Source organism: Caretta caretta, chromosome 8 (genome assembly GCF_965140235.1).
Source record: "Caretta caretta isolate rCarCar2 chromosome 8, rCarCar1.hap1, whole genome shotgun sequence".
In the NCBI taxonomy this organism is placed as follows: Eukaryota; Metazoa; Chordata; order Testudines; family Cheloniidae; genus Caretta; species Caretta caretta.
In genome coordinates, this window is record NC_134213.1 from 92,336,441 (window position 1) to 92,355,372 (window position 18,932).

The 18,932-nt window shown below is 40.2% G+C and overlaps 1 protein-coding gene across 6 annotated transcripts in view; it reads right to left on the reverse strand.

Annotated features, from left to right (window-relative positions):
• The window catches only part of PATJ (PATJ crumbs cell polarity complex component), a 211,293-nt gene that overhangs the window by 50,302 nt on the left and 142,059 nt on the right, over positions 1-18,932 (reverse strand). For all 6 annotated transcript variants that reach the window (XM_048861224.2, XM_048861229.2, XM_048861225.2 and 3 more), the window contains 2 exons: positions 8,082-8,154; positions 4,021-4,113 (listed from right to left, as the gene is read on the reverse strand). In XM_048861224.2, coding sequence (XP_048717181.2) covers positions 4,021-4,113; positions 8,082-8,154 — 166 coding nt within the window. The remainder of the gene's footprint in view (positions 1-4,020; positions 4,114-8,081; positions 8,155-18,932) is intronic.

The window sequence follows — 18,932 nt, forward strand, 5'->3', positions numbered from 1 at the left end:
TCAGAAATTAGAGTTGGGTATTTGTCTAACTTTAAGCATAATGAGTAGTTTCATGGGATCTTGTGGTGATGAGACTCTATGGGCAATAGGGGAAATATTATGTTCTCAGCAATAAGACATCTTTTTCTTTTGGCCTTGACAGTCACCAAGAGACTGGCAGCAGGAATCTCTGCTTAACTTGTCATCTAAAGAATGAGCCATTGAGCACAGACCTGCAATGTTAGCAAAGAGCAAAAAGTTCAAGACCCATACTGCTACTTGAACACATAATTTTCTGGCTCGGAGAAAAGCAACAACAGTTAAGGCACTTATAAAAATGAGTATTTATATAGCCAATATTATTGAAATCTCCAACACCCTTTATCAACTCCACATTCTAGAGTTATTTGCCCTGATTCACCAAGCAATTTTCAAAATTTGGATTGTGATAAAGATCTTACACAGCTTACTGTCCAATCGGTCGCCACTGTTTTTACAGCCTATTCTGTCCCTTGCTCTAGAGTCAGCATCATCTGAAACCGCCAGGATGTTCCTGGTTAACCTAATAGCACTATATCCACCCTCCAAATCCATCTCCCTGTCCCTAATCTTTCACCTTCTCTTCAGTCTGACAACTCCATAGATAGATAGATAGATAGATAGATAGATAGATAGATAGATAGATAGATAGATAGATAGATGATACTGACTCTGGAGTGACTGGATTTACATTGGGGTGAGTTTAGACCATTGAGTGTGAGGTCATTACTGATATATATATATTTATTATAATGACCTCACACTCAATGGTCTAAATTCATCCCAACATAAATCCAGTCACTTCATTGGATGTACACCAAACATATTCTAGATCAAGACTACATTGCCTAGTGGATAGAGCACTAGACTGGAACTCTGGAGACTTGGGTTCTAATCCTGGCTCTGGAAAGTCAATTCGCCACTCTGTGCCTCAGTTTCCCCATCTGTAAAATGGCAATAATGATTCTGAGCTCCATTGTACAGTGCTTTGAGATCTGTGATAGAAAGTGGTATGTAAGAGCAAGGTATTATTATCATAAAAACAATCTTATCTTTCCCCTTAAATTCTTCTCTTCTTGCTCTCTGTCATTGTTGACACACTAACATCCTTCCCAGCACCTAAATTGTAATCTGAGTATCATATTGATGCCTTCTTTCCCCATATCTTTCCATTGTTTTCTTTGGACTCTTTCCCTCATTCATCCATTCCTGTGCACCCCTACTGCAAATGACTTAGTTCATGCTTTCATAACTTCCTGTCTTAATTACTACAACCTCGTCCTCTCTGGTTTCCCCAATTGCCAACTTTTCTGCTCCATTACATCCAAAATGCAGCTGCCAACATAATCTTCCTTTCCAATTGCTCCAGCCACATCTTCCCCCTGGCTCCTTTTTGGATCTCTACAATAGTTTCCACTCTGCTACATTAATCTCATACTTCACCTCCTCATTTTCAAAGAATTCCAAAATGCCACCCCCAACTACATCTCTCGCCCTCATCTCCTGCACTGTAATCCACTCCCTAATATATGCCCAAGCTTTTCTCCTAACTGTTCATCTCTTTCACCCACTTCAGACTTTGTGTATTTTTTTCATATTAATCTGTATCTCAGTTTCCCAGCTGCAGTATACCAAATACGGCATGCAAAGTAACAAAAATTTGCTTTTACAGTTAGAATTCATGCATTAAAACTCCAGGTCATTTGTATTCCAGGGTGGTTTGGACAATTCAAATGCACATATTCAACCCATGAGTGCTTTGTCAATCAGGAATACAAACAAACCAATATTAGCTCGGTGGCTGATTTCAATGCTCGAATACTATATCAACTTCTGGTTCTTTGGAAAAAACTCAGTGGACTTCCAAGTATTTGTTGGTAATTTTCAAATATTTTCAAAAAACACATAGGTTTGCAAGAACCAATGACTTTGTGAAGCAAAACAAAAACAACCCCCCCAAAACAAACAAAAAGCTCCATTTCCTTCAGTGAAAATACCTTACATAGATTATGCATAAATAGCATGTCTCAACTAATGCACTAGCTGAAGAACTATACTAAACTGTTGTGTGGGGTAGATGGTTGGGGGGTGGACAAAATAATTGTCCCAACAAATTTTATGTTTCTGTGGGTTAGTCACTCCTCAGCATACCTAGGATTTCTCGATTTTAACCTCTAACAGAGCCTTAGAAAGAAGATTAAGGCACAACCCCAGAAATTCTAGGTTTCTGATAACGTACAATCCTAACACATTAAACCACCAACATGTATCAATGCAGAGTTTGATATTTATTACAGCACACACTCTGACACTGCCACATTAAACCAGAAGTTATGGATTTGATGCAGAAATTCTATAGCCTATGTTATGCAGGGGGACAGACTACATTATGATAATGGTCCTTTTGATTTTAAAAATCTATGAAGGTAGGATATACATGAGTGTGATTTATAGCCACAAGCTTTTTTCTGGGGCATGGAAGATATTGTCGACAAAAGTAGATGTGAATCCCTTGTTGCTGAGTATAGCTCAAGAGAGGGACCAGGGAGCTGCATACAACTGCTGTACCTCAATATAGAACAAATTGTATTTACATCTCAATCATATGAACAGGTGTAGGAAATCATATATACCTGATTTTCCTCTCACTTAGATAAATCAGGAGTTACTCACTAAAACTCAATTGCACTACAACCGCGTGAAAACAGAATGAGGCCCTGTGATGCTGGCAGACCAGGCACCAGCTCATGCCAAAGTCCCCATGTCTCTGCTGAACTCTGATATCTTTGTAGCTGAAATCTGGCTCACTTGTGGGTTAATGTTGATAGGATAGGTATTAGAATTGTAAGAAAGTGTTTGGATTCTATTGAATGCTTGTGAGTTGCTGCATGCATTAATCTTATTTGTAATATCTGTGTTCCATATTGTAATGTAATTTTTGAAGGGATGTATTACGAGCCTCTATGACTGCATGAATCACCATACAGGAGAGGGCCATTAATTAGTGTGAAGACAGAAGCTCCTTGTAAACCCATCCAGAAAGAGGAATCCCATTGATACCAGACTGGCTGTGGTTGGATCTTAGATCACGAAAGCTTATGCTCAAATAAATTGGTTAGTCTCTAAGGTGCCACAAGTACTCCTTTTCTTTTTGCGAATACAGACTAACACGGCTGCTACTCTAATCCTACATCTGGACTGAGGAATGGTCAACAAGAGTACTAAAGGCTCTTAGAGTTGTTCTGCAATCCTTCCCCCACTCACATGACTCATTTTCATCAACTGAATTTGCAACTGAGAGCATATGGCAGAAGAGGGATAAAAACACCAAACAAAAGGAACTAAGGATCTCTATGTTGGAGGGATTTTTGAGAAGCAAGGAGTTTCTTAGGCATAAGGAAGAGATCCCCATCTGCTTTTTCTGGGTTAACCCTAATGGACAAATTGAGCTTGCTGGTTATAGAAGCCTCTATTTCCACTTAAAACCTAACTGATTCATGTGTCTATATTCACTTGCTTTAACCTTGTAAATAACTCTAGCTTCTTTTTCCTATTTAATACACCTTCATATAATTTATTATAGGAATGGCTACAAGCGTTGTCTTCCATGTGAGATCCAAGGTATTGGGAAAGTGACTGGTACTTTGAGACTAGGAGTAAAATGAATATTGCTGTGATCCTTGGGTTTAAGGGCCATCTATCACAGTGATACCTCACCTTGGTGACAAGACAGACCGGAGTATACAATGGGACCGTCTGTGATTTTGTTTAAGGCTGTTAATACGGCTGAAGAGTTTGCACTTAATGCAGCTGGTTGGTAAAATTTAAGTTTATGAGTCATGACCAGTCTGGGGTTTGTGCCCTGGTGTTTTAACAGTCTGCCCTGTCTCCCATGCTCTTGCACCACAGTTGGGAGTGTCACAAACCCATAATGTTAGCACTTTTCAAGCTTTGAATTTTGTGGATGACTAAACACGTTTCTTTAAAGATAGCGTCACTTACCGTTTTGATACATTCATCATCAGTCAAGCTTTTCATGACAACTTCTGAGCTGCAATCTTCTTCACTGCTTGCATGTTCAGTGCCACTGTGATCCTGGTAAAGAGATTGTTTTAAAAAACAAAACATTACCCCTAAATAGCTCATGATAAAATTAGACAGCATTTATGTGATGTGATGCTTGTTTGAAATAAGGAAGAAGATCCACAATGAACCACCACTGATTAAAATCAGTGTTACAAGTTTCAGAAGGCAGGTGCTGGTCTTTATTGGTCGAGGATGAATTTATATTAGGACCACCTCTTCTTACACATCACGAATACTGTAATTAGCATTCAGGGGACAACAACTCCGACACTACTGAGGATGAAGCTCATGAACCAGGAGGAAAAGGTGTTTTACTGAATGGTGCTCAGCTATAGAATTCCCTTCTGCAATAGGCGAAGATGAGCACGTTTTACTTCCTGTAGAGCACATGCAACACCCCCCCTTTGCACAGGAGAGGCAGTGATATAACAGATTAGGAGTTTTCTTCCTTTTTTAGAGGTCTCCCACCAAAAAGAGGCCATGGAACATAAAATGTTACCATAGTTGAAGCAGAGAAAATGGTCTTACCAGAATAATGCTGAAACTTAATTTTTGTATTTGGTGCATAGATATTATGGTGACTTGTGCTTTCCACATACACAGAGAGCATAATCATGACTCTCTGTGTCATGATTATCCCTGGCTGGGATGATTTAACTGGGAATTGGTCCTGCTTTGAGCAGGGGGTTGGACTAGATGACCTTCTGGGGTCCCTTCCAACCCTGATATTCTATGATTCTATGACTGGGAAATGATGCAGCACATGTGTAAGAAAGGACTATTATGTTTAAAAAAAAACAAACATCCCAAACCAAGAGTATAGGCTAAAATTTCTACTTCTATTGTCTTTCCCTAGCAAACATGCGATATGTTTTTACCTGAGAATTGTATTCCTTTTACCCAGCTCCTGAAGATGAAGAGAGGTTTTTAGGGCTGTTTTCTCTCTCTTTTTTTTTTTTTTAACGTTCAAATGAATTCAAGTCATTGCTCTATATCCCAAGCATACGCTTCCTTATAAAGCAAAATTGACTGTATATTACCAATCCAATTTCCTGCAAAGATCTTCACTAGCAGACTTCTTTACCAGGCTATTCTGAATTCTTGTTAGGCATTGAACAGGTAAAACGGGATTTATGCAAATGGCCATCTTGCGATCTGAAGAGGTAATCTACTTCTCTTCATTCTTTAGGAGGCTCACTCCATTCGGTATTCACAAACAATGCCTCATCCCAGTGACAAAACATTATGTAAGAGATGGCTTTATGATAATATTAAGGTTCTTGCAAACAAAGCTTCTATTAGACTTATACCCTATATTTTGGTTTAACTAGCTCATTTGGTACCAGTACTATGTCTATTGTGGTCCTGTCCTATAGTTTCACAGAAATAAACATGTCCCCATGTTACAGGAGTGTTTACTAGTCAGCCATTTTTCTCATTAAACTACTTCAATCAAAATGAAGAGATCAACATTAATTCTGTTTAGCAATAGTATTTTGTAGTTATGTAGGCATCATGACATACTGCTAAATTATTACCTCACCCACCTTGTCTCTCCAGGCCTGTTTTATAAGAAAAAACAATTCTACAAGCCACACGTATTGTTAAACATCTACTTAGTGTCTCCTCTGAAAGTGCATAATATAGTCTACATTTCAAGATATGAACAATTAATTTACAGCATAAAGCCCTACAGAATTATGACAACCATCTGAAGTATTTTTAAAGTGGTGTCAAAGGTCTGATGGATAGCCCTAGAAATGAAAATCCTGCATTTAGCCACAAAATAGGTAAAAAACGTCCCTTCACTGCATGTAACTTTACCCATCCCCTGCGTCTACCATTAAGGGTCAAATAGCAAAAGGGACAGAATTCTTTGGTTCCTGCAGAGTAGTAGATTTTGGTGATATGGACACTTGACCATGACAACCTGGAATGAGACTACCAAACCGAGCTACATGGGATATGGTACAACTATCACATGAAAACAACAACTTCTAGTCTGATGACTTAAATTAGATTGTAAATGGAGAACTAGAGGTAGAAGGCTCTATACCTATCACCAGTTCCTGAGCTATTCAACCATTCAAGCAAAATGACAAACCTTTCCCTCTCTCCCCTAAATGTACATTTGCAAAAAGCTGCTTCAAAATTTATATTGCCTTTCAGTGAAGATTTTTAAACATCAGGTCCACAGGAATGAACCCTTCAAGGGCAGGATAACAGGTAATACCATGAGAGTGCAAGAACACAGCAGCTGAAATTACTACTTGTCTTACCTTTACTATTTACCAACATAAGAAGGGAGGAGTTCTAGATATAGTGTAGGGGACAACAGAAGGTACGGAGGTCATCACAAAATGACCAAGAAAACTTTAAAGTGAACCTAAAGGCTTGGTCCATAGAAACCACAGACTAACAAGGATTCTGGCCGCATGGAACAGGACCCAATGGAGCATGAAGCTTCAGTTCAAAAAGAAATATTCTTCCTTTACAAAATAGATAAATGAAACCCAGGGTTTTAATTAAAGAGTTCCCCTGAAACAAAAGTTAATTAATGTGGCTTTTCTGTACAGCATAATAGCACTTGAATTGCATCACGGATGTACAATAAATGGCCTTAAACATTACTGTAACTTGAAAACTGCAAAAAGCATGCTCCAGAACTTCCATCTAATATTTCAAAGCATGAGCTAAGGCTGCATGATTGTAATAATGCTTATTAAAATATCAAAAAGCAAATGTACCAATGACCAGAATTTAACAATTCAAGGCTAGACCAAGCCCCAATTGACTCATAAAACATGCTTTGATTTATTAGCTCAAGAAGACATAGCATTAATAAGCAGCAGCAAGGCTAGCCATGTGCTATATCTACAAATAAGTACCATATTTCTCAGTTATATTATTATGAGGAGACATCAAATTGATAACGATGTGGTAACATTCCAGATTGCATTGCGCAGTAAGCACAATGCATTCATAAAGTTCAAAAGGATAAAGAGAGTCACATTAGGGGTGATGCAACAACCATAATATAGAACAGCACTGTCACGCTGAGGAAGCTCCTACTGTTGGAGAACAATCAGAAACATCCATATGCTTTTAGTTGCATATTATGAATCTATACACTAAAACGCCATGTTAATACGCCAGATAAAGTAACATACTGTCATTTCCACTACAAAAATGTAGTCTATAGTATAGCCATAAATCGTACACATAGTCTAATAGATAGGTCACAGGATTGGGAGTCAGGAGACCTGGGTTCTATTCCTTGTCATGCCAAACTGACAAGTTATTTCACCAGGCTTGTTTCCCCTTACACTCTTGAGTATCTTGGCTATCTAGATTGAAAGCTGGGATGGTCTTTCGCCAGGTGACTGTATGTATGATGCTCAGTGCAATGGGGTCCTCAATCATTGTTGGGACCTACCTCTCTACCGTAATGCAAATAATAAATATGGAAATAGTTCTACTGCCTTCAGTGGGCATTCGCCAGGCCTTCAATATTTATTTTCTAAATTCAGCTACCTAGATTTACTCCTAATGCCTGTGAAAGAATCAAAACCTGGTGGGACGTCTTGGCCTTCACTTACAAGGTGTCTCCCTGTGTCTCTCCCACTGAAAATGACAATTTCTTCTCTGGGAGGACCCTGAGATTTCACTTGTGTTCCAGGCAACACCCCCCCCACAAAACTTTCAACCCTCTCAGAAAATAATTGCGACAGGAGACAGCAAGGCTTTCGCTCAATGATTTATTTTCCTGCTGTATCACAGTAACTAAGACAATATCTTGTCACCTAGCACCATGCCAATTGTTTCATTTAAAAAACAAGGGGAAACACACACATTTGGTCAAGTTCCCACCTGATGCATATTCGCTTTCAGGGATTAATCAGACAAGGTGTTTGAATGTATGTTGTACTAATTAGGATTAATCTAATTTAGTAAACCCTAATCAAAAAACATCTTACCTCAATGGAAGACTGGGAGCTGTAAGGTAATGGGAAAGGAGTAACAGCCATTTGGTTAACTGCATCTTCATTTCTATGAAACATCAAAAAAGGCAGAATCAGTTTATTACACATTCAGACACAAAGGCTAAACTATTTTTTGAGTTCGTCCTTGCCTCATGTATTAGGATTCTTTTAAGTACAGTTTATTAGTAAAATATTTATCCTATGTAAAAACATTAGGCGCCTAGAAAGGCACACTTTTCATTTCTGTTTGCATCCCTTATTAGTTAATATAGGATCATGGCATGTCACCTTGGAAATAAATTAATTTATGTTCAATAGGGTTTGAGCAATTCAATAGTATTAGAGAACAATAAATGGGAAATGAAAATGCATCCTTTAAAAGGCGTTTTGCATGGGTATTTCTTTTCCTGCTCAAAAAAAGATTTCAAAATCTCTTCAGGAAAAGGCTCCTAGTATCTACTCATGGTATGTCTAATGCATTCACCTATCAGGCATATAGGTAACATTATTGTATCTACTACCTGTGTTAGTAAAGTAGCTTTTTCTTTTCAGTTCATATTTGCTATATACATTTCTGAAAATCTGAAACAAACTTAGCAAGATTTTAAGGAGAGGTGGGGAATCAGTTAATACAAAACACAAAATCCATTAGGTATTAATACATTGTTACTCAAAGATAATATTCAAATAATAATTTAAAGTATCTTTTTCCTCTTGGATGACTATGTGTTCCTAAAACGACTGATTACTTTGCAACTATCAAAGATGTTTTTATGGAAGGCTGACAGATATTCATGCTGCCTTGCTACAGGATGTCTTCGGTGACATTCAAAATTGGCTGATGAAATTAGGTAAACACCTTTGTGATCTTAATAAAACGTAACCAAGGAAACTGCAGCTATTATATTGTTTTAAAGTAGTATTTGACACAGAAAAAAAAGGGAGACTTCAAGTTTTGCTTTAAAAAAAGCTGTACAAATGAATCAACAACAAAAATGTTTTTATTATTTATATTACAACAGTGCAGAGAGGCTCCAAATGAGATCAGGATCCCATTATGCTAGGTGCTCCATAACTGTAGCCTGTAAGCTCATTGGGACAGGGACTGTTTAAAAAGACAAGACAGATAAAAGGAAACATCATCATTCTCACTTTGCAGGTGGATGATTGAGATTATGTGACATGACCAAGGTCACACAAGAAATCTGTGGTAGCTCCAGGAAGTGAACCCAGATCTCCCACGTTCCAGTGTCTTAGGCACAAGATTTTCTTTCCTTTAATTACTGGAATAAGACATTAGACAAATGTTCATTATAAAATCACTTTTAGAGTGTAAATATCTGGAGGAAAAACCTGGGTATGGTTTGTCAATTATCCCTCAAAGGGTTAAACATGTAAATCCAGGATATCCCGATTACTCAGAAAGAAAGACAATGCTAGATCAACAACCTTCAATAGAGCAGAAAGTAGCGAATGCAATCATAGGCATTTGAACGGATAAATCCTACATGCAAAGGTTGGTGAATTCATTTACTTTATCTTCAACCAAGCAGCCATAAAGTTCAAAAAAAAAAATGGTCTCTGTATTGATCATAATCCCTCACTCAGACTCTCTCAGCCTCTTCTTCTGGCCCTCCTCAAAGCTTCGCAGCACTCAGAAAATATGCTAACATCTGCGCTCCAATGACCAGCGTCACCAACCCATGCATGCAGGAGGCCATGCCAGAAATCTGAAGTAATTGAGCAGCATCACATTTTCTTTTCATCTTCACATCATGATTTCCAAGCATGTATTACTGTACCAGTACAGCATATTAGGCAAGGACATTTCTTCCTGCTTTTCTTTTCACAATGGTACACTGCAATTACATGGCAGTTCTCACATATGAGAATTAATCAGCAAATCTAAGATGTCTAAGAAACCTAGCAATTTTTGCCTACTATTAATTCACGTTATACAGCCTTCCCCCCTCCCACCAGCAATGGACAAAGTCTTACATAAGCACTAACAACATGAAAGCGAGCATAACCTACAGCTCATGACGCAAAACGTATAGCCTGATGATAATGCATACATCTTAAAATCTTTGTGAGAAATGCTGTTATAATTCTAACACATTGCTAAACATAAATCTTAATATCAATATTATAAAATTGTTTTTACTTAATTACATAAAAATAGTTTCTGCTGAACTTACAAACACCATCATCAGGTTTACAAATGTATGTCCTTTTAAACAGACGGTAATTTTTATTCCATATAATAAAAAATTACAATCATTCCTTGGGGGAAAAAACAGGGTTGCAAAAAGTCACAATTTGTAATCTATCCCTGTTGTAATTGTACAAATTCAAACACTTTAATACTTCAACAGAGACCGCTTCAAAGCAGATTCAAAGTGGGAGCATATTTTAAAATCACAGAGCTAATAATAAATTGCTTTTTGCACTCCACTCCCAGAAATTTCCTTGATTAAAACAGGAATTTTATTTAAAATTAAAATTAATTATCATCGTCTTTTGATGTTGGAGCAGATGCTTAGCGGTTTGAGGATTGCGTTTGAATTACAGTGGCTGCAAATGAAAATTCAGCACATTTGCCATCCGTTACTACGGTTACCGCTAAGAAACCTGTTCGAAGATACCACTTCATGCAAAATATTGCCCAACATCAACTTGTTCATAGATTTCCTGGAAGCATTTCATCAGGGTTGAGACAGTCCTTCATTTTTTTCAAGGTCAGAACAACTTTCATGCAATTTACACACTATGCTCATCTTGCCAATATAACCTTAAAAATAAATGTCTCTCCATTTTGCAAGGATGTTAAATGTCCCATAATTTTACACCACTGTCCTTATTCCAACTCTCCTCCACGGTTTGCGTAGGATATTGCGTGCATATTGTCCACCTGATTGTTGACTCACACCAAAGACGTGTCTGCCTTTCAGTGGTGTTGTATGTCTATATGATGTGAAGCACTCTAGGATGGAAGGCTCCCCAGGTTTTCACTTTAGTCAGAGATAAAAGAGTGCTGACTGATTATGTCAATAGCAGTCACTATCTCACAGTGCTGAAGCAATAAGAAACTCAGTCAGTGTAAAGGGCCAAGGCAAGCAGGCTGAAACCAATGCATAAGTGGCAGAAAGCTTGCGCTTTTGGCAAGGCTTGCTTACCCAGCTCTCTCCCACGTCTGTTTGAGCAAGTTACCATACCTCCCTCCTCTTCACCACACTAAGTATAAACCATTAGACATTCCTCTCCCTCCACTCCCTACCAGGAAACAATTTTTAATATATATATATATATATATTGCCCCTCTATAAGCCTGACCATTTCTGTCTAACTGTACCTCCAATAAGAAAAGGATTACTTGTGGCACCTTAGAGACTAACCAATTTATTTGAGCATGAGCTTTCGTGAGCTACAGCTCACTTCATCGGATGCATACCGTGGAAACTGCAGCAGACTTTATATACACACAGAGAATATGAAACAATACCTCCTCCCACCCCACTGTCCTGCTGGTAATAGCTTATCTAAAGTGATCATTAAGTTGGGCCATTTCCAGCACAAATCCAGGTTTTCTCACCCCCCACCCCCCACACAAATTCACTCTCCTGCTGGTGATAGCCCATCCAAAGTGACAACTCTCTACACAATGTGCATGATAATCAAGTTGGGTCATTTCCTGCACAAATCCAGGTTCTCTCACCCCCTCACCCCCCTCCCAAAAACCACACACACAAACTCACTATCCTGCTGGTAATAGCTCATCCAAAGTGACCACTCTCCCTACAATGTGCATGATAATCAAGGTGGGCCATTTCCAGCACAAATCCAGGTTCTCTCACCCCCCCACCTCCATACACACACAAACTCACTCTCCTGCTGGTAATAGCTCATCCACTCTCCAAGTTTAAATCCAAGTTAAACCAGAACATCTGGGGGGGGGGGTAGGAAAAAACAAGGGGAAATAGGCTACCCTGCATAATGACTTAGCCACTCCCAGTCTCTATTTAAGCCTAAATTAATAGTATCCAATTTGCAAATGAATTCCAATTCAGCAGTTTCTCGCTGGAGTCTGGATTTGAAGTTTTTTTGTTTTAAGTTAGCGACCTTCATGTCTGTGATTGCGTGACCAGAGAGATTGAAGTGTTCTCCGACTGGTTTATGAATGTTATAATTCTTGACATCTGATTTGTGTCCATTTATTCTTTTACGTAGAGACTGTCCAGTTTGACCAATGTACATGGCAGAGGGGCATTGCTGGCACATGATGGCATATATCACATTGGTGGATGTGCAGGTGAACAAGCCTCTGATAGTGTGGCTGATGTTATTAGGCCCTGTGATGGTGTCCCCTGAATAGATATGTGGGCACAGTTGGCAACGGGCTTTGTTGCAAGGATAAGTTCCTGGGTTAGTGGTTCTGTTGTGTGGTATGTGGTTGTTGGTGAGTATTTGCTTCAGGTTGCGGGGCTGTCTGTAGGCAAGGACTGGCCTGTCTCCCAAGATTTGTGAGAGTGTTGTGTCATCCTTTAGGATAGGTTGTAGATCCTTAATAATGCGTTGGAGGGGTTTTAGTTGGGGGCTGAAGGTGACCGCTAGTGGCGTTCTGTTATTTTCTTTGTTAGGCCTGTCCTGTAGTAGGTAACTTCTGGGAACTCTTCTGGCTCTATCAATCTGTTTCTTTACTTCAGCAGGTGGGTATTGTAGTTGTAAGAAAGCTTGACAGAGATCTTGTAGGTGTTTGTCTCTGTCTGAGGGGTTGGAGCAAATGCGGTTGTATCGCAGAGCTTGGCTGTAGACGATGGATCGTGTGGTGTGGTCAGGGTGAAAGCTGGAGGCATGCAGGTAGGAATAGCGGTCAGTAGGTTTCCGGTATAGGGTGGTGTTTATGACTCTTTGCTATTATGCATCAGCTTGAAAGATTTTTTTCCTACTGACATTGGGAATGCTCTCATCTTTCCCCCTTTTTTTCAGTCTACACTTAACTAGCTGCTTATTTTATGACAACCATTTAAAATGAATATTTAATCTGGGCTGCAGAGTAGGCTGGGTCATTGCCATCTTAAAAATAAGAGAATGAATGTTTTAACTTCCTGGACATATGGACTTGCCCATATAGAAGTACCAAAACCGGGAGAAGCCTAGAAGGAAGTTTAAAAAATAATAATAATGGGGGAATGGGAGAATGTCAAACCTGGAAATAAAGTGTTTGGCATCAGCCCATTTTTGATCTTTTCTGGAAAGCAAAGCCCTATAGAACCTCCCAACAAAATACATTAAAATATTTTTGCTATCACAGTAAAATTTCCACTACTCTTCCAGATTACTGCCAAGTAACATTTCAAAATTTGTCTGGCAAACTGCACCCACTAGGGGGTAACGCTGGGTATTTCAAAAAAGCCTCAGGGAATTAGCTGCTTTATTCTCACTGAATTTCCAATGGGATTTGAGCACCTCTCTCTGCTGGGCTCCTTTGAAAATCCCAGCCAAGATAGTTATTGTTTCCAGTACTTGGGATTCACAAAGACAAGCCCCATTTGCCATATTAGCTAGAAAACAGCATTGCACTGCTACTCAGTATGGTACAATGTTATTTAACATAAACTAAAGGCAATGCTTAAATTGAGCTCTGCTTCCCAGAAAGATTATACTTTCTTTTTTACAATGCTCAGGTGATTTTTTTTTTTTTTTTTAAAACAAACAAACTATGTTTACAGGCTGAATTTCTTCCAGTTCATTATTGGAGAAAGCCAAGCAACAGCAACATGTGCTGAATCTAAATAAAAACCACAGTGATAATACAACTGTGAACTTTTCATATGCTATTACAAGTTTATGTAACTAACTAACGAGGCTGTTGGGAAATAGCACTGCATTAAGGCCTGTGTTTTGGAGTTTGGCCAGAAACAGCTGTTTTAAATGACCACTGTCAACTTTATAGTGGAAAAGATCATAAATTGGCGTGAAAAACTTTCTAATACAATGGGACTTCTATGTTCCTCATTGCAATTACAGCAATTTGTCTAATCAGCAAAAGTTTTGGGAAAGGGCGGTAATGCAGTTTTTAACACTATCTGGAGGTGAGAAAGTATGAGACAAGTTTTTCACACTGCACTTTAGTTTTTGAGCTGGGATTTGTTTCTTGGTAGAAATGGAAAGGTTGAAGACACCTTGTATTTCTTCTATGGTCATGACTGGCTCATCCAACTCTATACATGCAATGAAATGTCCAAGCTCTTCATCTCATTTTACAACCCCTTCACTCTCACTCACTGGACCCTGGGGGATCCATTATGCCTCATATTTGTGGTTGGTTCTTTAGGTGATGTCAGCACCAGTGCACAGGGCTCTTCTTGCCATAGGGATTGCCAACTGCAGGGTTGGAGATGAGACTTCCCAGTGCTTTTAATGGTGGGCTAATTGAAAGCACGGTGCTAGATTCTTGTTGCTGAGAATGAATGGGGTGTAAAAGGAGATGAAGAGCTTGTTAGTTTCAGCAACTCTGGGTTGGCTATCCATAACCCAATTCCACTGTAAGGAAAGCTCACAGCTAGGGACCACACTGGAAAGTCAAACACTATCCAGTATTGCTGCTTCTTCTATTACATTGGATGAATCGCTATTCTTGAGGCTGTTGATTCTCATCGCCTGTATAAATACCAATCTATAGGGTACCATGTGACAGCTAACTGGAGAACAGTTCATCTGCTTTGAAGTAGCTATTCCGTGCAACATAATGTTTGATCACTTCTGTTATTTGGTTCTGACTTTCTGGTACAATAAGGTAAGGTGGAGCTGTACCAGAAACTCCTTACAGGAGAAACTTTATAGATAAAATTCTTTGCTAGCTGTGAGTGGTTCACCCCCAGTTTTCAAACGTAATAAATGCAATGGCACTCTGCTCTCTCCAGATCTTTAATCAGAGGGACACAGCCGAAGTCATCCAAGCAGCAAACCCATCAGCACAGCTTGCAGTCACTAATATGGTCACCGCTTGCATTTTTAGCTGGAAAAGCTTTTGTATGTGCAGACAGAAAAGATGCATCGAGACTCAAGATGTCTATTGCTCTTCAATCCCAATATTGTAGCAAAGAGGTGTATGAGTTAGCTGTGTTTCAATATTTTAATTGAAATATTATGGGGAAGAGATTTAAGAAAAATCCTTTAAAAGAAGTGAGCAAACACAAGCTTCCAAAGCCCTGTTAAATTGAACCACTTCTGGGGCTGGCACAATTTGGAAGCTGTGTCATCACATGAAAAAATAATGGATATGCATACAAACTGAGACAAAAATCACATACCAAAGAGTTTATAGCAGAGGTGGGCAAACTATGGACATCTGGCCTGCGGGACCGTCTTGCCCAGGGCTTGAGCTCCCAGTCGGGGAGGCTAGCCCCCAGCCCGGAAGGCTAGCTCCCAGCCCCTCCCCTGCCATCCCCCCTCCCCCGCAGCCTCAGATCGCTGCGCCGCCAGCGTTCTGGTCTGCCGCTCCTGCCAGGGAGCACGGTGGCATGGCTGCGAGCTCCTCCAGCTCTGAGCGGCATGGTATGGGAGCAGGGGGGTTGGATAAGGGGCAGGGGGTTCCAGGGGGCAGTCAGGAGACAGGGAGTGGAAGTTCGGGGAGGGGGGAGGTAAGGGGACTGGGAACGGGGGGAGGGGGAGGGTTGGATACGTGTGGGAGTCCCAGGGGGCCTGTCAGGGGTCGGGGCAGTCGGAGAGGGGGGATTGGAGAGGGGGTGGGGTCCCGGGGTGGGGATGAAGGGGTCCCAGGAGGGGGCAGTCAGGGGTTCTGAGGGGGGCGGGAAGTGGGGGGGGGCAGATGGGGGTGGGGGCCAGGCTGTTTGGGGAAGCACAGCCTTCTCTACCTGGCCCTCTATACAGTTTTGCAACCCTGATGTGGCCCTCAGGCCAAAAAGTTTGCCCACCCCTGGTTTATAGTCTAAATAAGAAAAGATAAACAACCAAGTAGAAAGGGGAGGGACATGGGGATTTTTTTTTTTAAATGAGAAGGGGATTTCAGGAGATACAATGACGATGTTTGGGCCCAGAATAGTTTACATTAAGTAGCTTATGGTTTCTCGTATAATACAATCTAACTAGACTTCAAGCTTGTATTTGTTTTTTGCAGGATTTTGAAACAAACTTTTGCAGTGTATTTGGTTTACTTACAGGATGAGTGTACAGCTAGATGCAGTGAGTTTGCGGTTGTTTTTTCCCCTCTTTTACTGCCTACTCATTGCAGCTGCTGCTCTGATTGCTAATAACACTTTCCCTTGGAGAGCCTTTCTTTCCATTAATATTTGAAAGGGTGCTCAGGTCAAGCAGACAGATACATCCATTGTCAATGCACCATAACATAATGCAGACAGCAGTGACAAGACGCTTGTTCTGCTGAAGTCTAAAGACATTACATATATTTACAACTTGGAAAACAACTTTTAAAATGACACCTTCTCTTGCCCAAGAGACAGTAACAGGAACAAATTCAATGGCTACACCATTTCTAATTCAGTGTATGTAGTTGAGAAACTGTTATTTTTAAAAAGAAGCTCTTCTCATTCCAATGGATACATTCATAGATGATCAAAACTGGAAAAAAGGAAGATTTAGGCAAGCCCTTCTATTGCCTTTATAGATAAATATCTCTTAAATGTGATCCAAAACACATACTAGAAATTTTCATGTCCAAAGAGACTCCACAGCAAGTGAGCTACCTTTATTAGGAGCCTTGTGATATTTTTAATTACAGAAAGTTAAAAGAAAAGTGTGTCTGGTGGCAGACTGTGGCAGATTTTGCAAGCAATCTGCTCTTCAGAGAGACGACCTGACAGCCTGCACTATATCTAGTTCTGGGGTTCAGTTTCGTATGTTCTGCTTCAGCCTCTGGAGCTTTCACACCAGACACACATTCCACATGCAATTAACTTATGGAGAGTGAGTTGTTGTATGTGACATTTAATTTTCAATAGCTAGGGGAAGTAACACAAGAGCTGCAGGCAAAGTCATTAATCACCCCTGAATCCTCTGCACTGCCAAGTACGGCAACTCATTCTTCATTGCACTAACACAGCTCTTCCATTATATTTGTGTGTACTGTGCCTCACAGACAGATGTGTGAGTATAAACACACAAACACACACATGGTTATACATCAATAATAGGTATTTATGAATAAATTATATAAATTCTAGTATATGCCACACAAATATATATGGGTTAGAAGTCCATGTAACCAATTGGTATGGGCATAATTAAACGAGGCAAGCCACAACTAGACTACACACATTTGTCCTAAATTACTCATTCCTGAGTATTAAAGTGTATACAGCCAAAACTGTGTGCAAGGGACAGTCCTCACTCTAATGATACAAGCAGAAGCCCTCCCCCGTCCCCAAATTAGAACAATGGCAGCTCTAATTAGGCTGGGACTATGGTGGAGGAAGTTAGGATGTCTTAATACATTTACAGCCAAAATAATATAGAGAATGTTTTCCTGCTTAGAATAGAATAGAAGTACATCTGGTCAGAAATTTTCCAGTGGAACATGGCAAAAATGTTTGGTCCAGTGGCAAAAATCAAAAGGTTCCACAGGAAAGTGTTGATTCTGATAAATCTTTTGAGGGAAACCAAGCAGGTTTCACTGGTTTCCTAACAGCTTCTTCACACACCTCCCCAGTTCCTTGGCAACCTGGGCTCACTGGCTGCTGCAGAGCTGGGGAGGCTGGAGAGCTGGGACCAGAAATTTTTGAACAGTTCATCTTGGTCCTTCCAAAAAGAATTTTTTTGAAAATGTCCCTCCCAGTGAAAATCGCACATATCTCACTGTTTGATCTGATTTGGAATCCCCCCCCAAATGCAAGTGTTTCTGCAGGACAGACATTTCAGTTCCTGAGCAGATCTAAAAATAAGAAATACACCCATCTTTGATCCTTAGGAACTGAAAGATACATGGTGCACTGCAGTATCTCATTCCCTCCCCACATAACCACCACAAAGGTGGCCTTGTTCCCTCCTTGAGTCCATTTACCACACCCCTCTTTAAAAATGAGCCATTCCATCCAAAAAGCACTCTTAGAAGAAGTCACTTCCCACATGAAGCAAGAAGCCTCATACTCCCACCTGCCTACTCTCCCCAAGTGGCTCTCTCTTCAAGACTGAACTTTTCTGGGTTCCATGAAAAGTTCTCTTTATTTTTAACAGTAAGGTCAACTGCCTAACCCCTCCTGAGAGCTGACTGGAACTCATTGCAGACAGCCTAACCTGGTCTTTCCTCCCAGAGGCCAAACCCATCCTCCTCCAGTATCCCTTTGTGGCTTATATATATAAACCCTAGAAATTAGCCATTCTGCATAGGAACTGGTTAATTTTCTATGGGTTTGTCGCAGGCCAAGCCAAACCAAAGAGTCCTACAGAAGCTACAGGGAGTGATTTCAAGAGAAAGAAAACTCATCAGAGCATTTCCCTTCCCAACCAGGCCAGATTAAGACACAGGCATGTGAATATGCAACATAAACCTTTGACAACATCAGAATCTTAGTATTAATTTTTTAATAATGTCTAGACCTGATAGCTGCAGAAGAAAGCATGAAACCATGAATGATGCAATGACGTCTGTGTCTGCAGGCAGCTTGAAACCATAGCTCTAAGAGGTGTGAACTGCCCCCTGCATCTCTCAGACTTCCACAAAGTTATTTTTAAGGAACTGCTGAGGCTGGTACATCATCTGCAGTGACATCACCAGAGGGTGGAACCTCAGGAGGTGTGGGAAGTTGGTCAAGGTGACATTTGGAGAGTGGATCTTGAGGAGGGAGGTCTGAGAAGTCACAGGGAACA